Source organism: Nanorana parkeri, unplaced genomic scaffold (assembly GCF_000935625.1).
Source record: "Nanorana parkeri isolate BGI_ZX_2015 unplaced genomic scaffold, ASM93562v1 scaffold1585, whole genome shotgun sequence".
Classification (NCBI taxonomy): domain Eukaryota; kingdom Metazoa; phylum Chordata; class Amphibia; order Anura; family Dicroglossidae; genus Nanorana; species Nanorana parkeri.
The window spans coordinates 851-4,710 of record NW_017307853.1 but is presented as its reverse complement, the minus strand read 5'-3'; the positions used below and the strand labels follow the sequence as shown (position 1 = coordinate 4,710).

At 45.5% G+C, this 3,860-nt stretch overlaps 1 protein-coding gene across 1 annotated transcript in view; it reads left to right on the top strand.

Moving 5' to 3' along the window:
* The window catches only part of LOC108798916 (alpha-2-macroglobulin-like), a gene marked incomplete at its 3' end in the record, with an annotated part of 53,488 nt that extends 50,729 nt beyond the window's left edge, over positions 1–2,759 (top strand). The window contains exons 28-30 of the mRNA XM_018570722.1: positions 467–744; positions 867–1,082; positions 2,635–2,759. Of these exons, the coding sequence (XP_018426224.1) occupies positions 467–744; positions 867–1,082; positions 2,635–2,759 (619 nt within the window). The remainder of the gene's footprint in view (positions 1–466; positions 745–866; positions 1,083–2,634) is intronic.
* Positions 2,760–3,860: the final 1,101 nt, after the last annotated feature.

The window sequence follows — 3,860 nt, the reverse complement described above, 5'->3', positions numbered from 1 at the left end:
CCCCTCCCCTGTCACGGCAGAGGGCCGTGACAGGATCGAGAAGTGAGCGGACGCCGGTATGTGTTCGCTCACCTCCCGATCTACTGAGCCGACCTGTGACAGTCTCATTGTCACAGGTCGGCTAGAACTATGAGGTGAGTGAAAAGCACTCGCCTCATAGTTCTCCTTTTTTAATAATTTCTTTTCAGAACATACTTAGCAGAAATAGATCTTCAGGATATTTCACTCACAGCCAAATACAGAATAAAATAAGGGCTTGCACTGTAGGGAATATTTTTATGAAGCAGTTCAGGTGACTGTCGCTAAACATTCACTGGTGGGGAATCAAGTTGTCATTTTAAAATACATGCAGGAAGACTCTCCTTCAGTGACTATATATGGTGAAATGTCAAATTGAACTTGTTTTATAAATAAGCCCAAACATCCCAATTGTCTTTACACTTACACTGACCTTTTTTCTTTACAGATGGCACAATACACTGGGAAAGAGAAGACATGCCTACATTGCGGCCAGTTCCATTCTTCTTTCCTATATATAACTCAGCTGAGGTGCAGCTCACGGCTTACATGTTACTAAGCATGATTCAAGCGAATGTTAAACCGACTACCCCGGCATCGGTGTCCAAGAAACCGAAATCAATTGTAGCGCCCCCTGTATCTGAAAAAGTCCTGGCAACAATGGCTCAGATGTCCCTGTGGCTCACTCGGCAGCAGAACGCTCATGGAGGGTTCTCCTCTACATCGGTAATTATGGATATTGTGGAAGTCCAATAATCGTTGGCGGGTTCACGGTTCATTTTCATTCTAGCTGTGAAAGAGGTTTAAGAAGTTGAGTTATCCTAACGATTTATGTCTCCGTCTGCTAGGACACGGTTGTCGCTCTCCAGGCTCTCGCTGCTTTTGCAAAGCTGCTGTACACTCCGAATTCCCAGCAAACCATTCGGATCAAAAACCGCAATGGAAATGTTGGGAACCTGAACTTGAGTCCTGAAAACCGGCTGCTGGTGCAGAGATACGATTTGCCAGATGCTAGCGGTGACTACAGCTTGGATGTAGAAGGGAACGGATGGAGTCTGATCCAGGTAATGCCACAAGGATTCATTGCATGTTGTAAGTCTCCTGAGATCAGGGGTGAGCATAACTGGCAGCAATGTTTTGCCAAAATGTCAACATTTTGGTGAAGTGCACTTGAAGTGAAGTGGGAAATTGAAATGAATGTGGACCTTTTACCCCCTTTCACTAAAAATCACCTCCGCATGTGGCTCTGCATGCTGATATGAAATCAACTTGCATACATTAAACATATTTTTCTTTTATTTTTACCAATCATTATTGTTTCCACTTCCTGGTCCTCTTGGGCATTAGTGATGTAATATGTGCCCAAGCGTTGCGTCAGCAGAGCATTGCTGGGAAATTATCTGTAATCTCATCAGATCTCAGGCAAAGGCATTTTCCCTCCCCTGAGATGATGCGCATGGTTAAATGTCCTAGTCACATGTGCCAGAGTTCCAGGAAGTAGAGCGTGTACAGCTCTGTGCTGCATGCAGGGGCGTACCGAGCAGCTCCCGGGAAGGACAGGTGCTGAGTGTGATTACTACGCAGCCCCCGTCCTTCTCTAGGGGACTACGCGGCCGTACGCCCCCTTATGCTCATGGTACCTGTCTGCGTCCGAGTGAGGAAACGCGCACCCCTACGGAACTTCACTTGAGGTGGGCGTAGAGCGTCGTAGTCCCATAGAGAAGGACGGGGGCTGCGTAGTAATCGCACGCAGCACCTGGCCTTCCCGGGAGCTACTCGGTACGGCTGTGCATGGAGCTGTACGTGCGGGTCGATTCCTGTGTGAATGAGGGCTTAAGGTGGTTTAAGATGGTTTTGAGGGTGTAATAGGTAAGTAGAGATTATAATAAAATGTGTGTGTGTGTGTGTAATCTATCTGAAATGTTTGAGATATTCAAAACATAGGTAGTTTATGAATTCTTTGCACATGTGTTAAAATTCAACATCTGAAAAACTTTCATTCCGTCAGGCCTATTCCAGCAGTCGCAAGACGCATCACAAAGTGACGAGTCATGAAGCTGCAACGAGAACAGTTGTCGTCTATCATTTTCTGGATACGGGTCACGTTTTCTGAAATGACTGCCGTAGCGGCCCTACCCGTATGTTTGTCATCCTGTAGCAAACTACGGCCCCTTCTAAATTCTCTAAACCATCGGAAGATAGTTGCTTGCGATGGTGCTTCATCACCAAATGCAGAGTGTAACTAGGCCCAGATTCCCCTCAAGGCCACCGAGGCCCGGCCTAGGGGAGGCAGGGCGCAGAGGGGCGGCAGCGATGTCCTTGTGGGGAAGTTGCCCTCTCTACATTCAGTCCTGCTTTGTACAAGCCGAGCTAAATGTAGAGTGAGGCAGATGATTTTTTTTTCGTTTACATGTGAACTCGGCGATGTCACACACATATTAGTATATATATATAATAATTTTTATTTTTTTGCAAGATAACTTTATAAAATGTTACCGACACAATTTCATTTGTTTTAAAGTAAATCAGACATGGGCTATGGAATTCCCAATATCTGCTTAACTGCTGTGGCAGGTGTTATTTAACAAATTGGGTTTTTTTGTTTGTTCCTTTCAGACCGTAATCAAATACAATATCCCGATACCGAAAGACAACTCTGCTTTCTCCCTATCCTTGTCCACCGCCTCCAATACCTGCCTGAATGGAGTGACTAAGGCTTTCAACATGACTGCCAATCTCAGGTATGTAATCCCACTTCCACTTGGGGGCACTCTAGGGAAGCGAGGCAAAGATGGTTCAGTATCTCCAGATGGGAGGCTCTAATGGTAAAGGGGGAAAGAGAAAAAGATTAATCGATCTCTGCCCATCTCCAAAGTAGGTAGGCACAGACTTCTGAGTCTATGTACCTCTCCTCCAATGGTGTCTGTCTGCCCCAAATTGGCACTAGATGTCCACCAAAGTATGCTAGAAGCAACAAGTATTTACCATGTGTGCACAGTATAGTAGGAACTGGACAAGAAAGGGAATAGTTTGATGCAGTTGGCCATCTTAAACATGCGTTCATGCCAAGAATCCTGTCATATGCAAAAGTTGGATAGACAGCGGAATTCAGAGGTGTTAATTTAGAAACTACAGTGCACTATTTTGCATCCCCCCACCCTCATTCAGCTACATCATCATGATGGGTGGATAGATGCATATATTCAGACGTCCCAACTCTCCAGGACGTTCCGGAAATCTCCTGCTATTAGATGGCGGCTCCTGGCTGCCCGGGAGGTAAACCTTTCCCTGCGTTCTGTTTTTTGGGTGTCCTGGTTTTTTGTTTTTTTTCTGACATCGTGGCCACTGTCAGTTAGAGAGAAAATAAAAAAGCATAGCGATGAATAGCTGGTCTTCTATTTGCTATTTCAATTTGCAATAGCCGATAGACTAGCTATTGCACCCGCCCACTGCTGCTGTCAATCATCAGAGATGGACTTGAATAAAGTTCTCCAACAGGTCCTCCTCTGCTGATTGACAGTAGCAGTGGGCGGGTACAATAGCTAGTCGGCTATTGCAAATTGATATAGCCAATAACGATCTAGCTATTGATTCCGTGTGTGTGTGTACCTGGCAGTGAACACTCCCCTTTTTCTTGTCCACTTGACCTTAGTAGGAAACGGGGGATGCAGCTGTGCCTCTTGCTGGCGTGAAGGTGCTTGCTGACAACGGATCTGAATATAACAAACCAGTTAAAGTTGCAAAACCTTATAGGGACCCAAAGCACTTTTCAGACCGGCCTCTAGTATAAAAAAATGGGCCTTTTAAAGGAGAATTATGAGGCGAGTGAAAATCACTCAGCC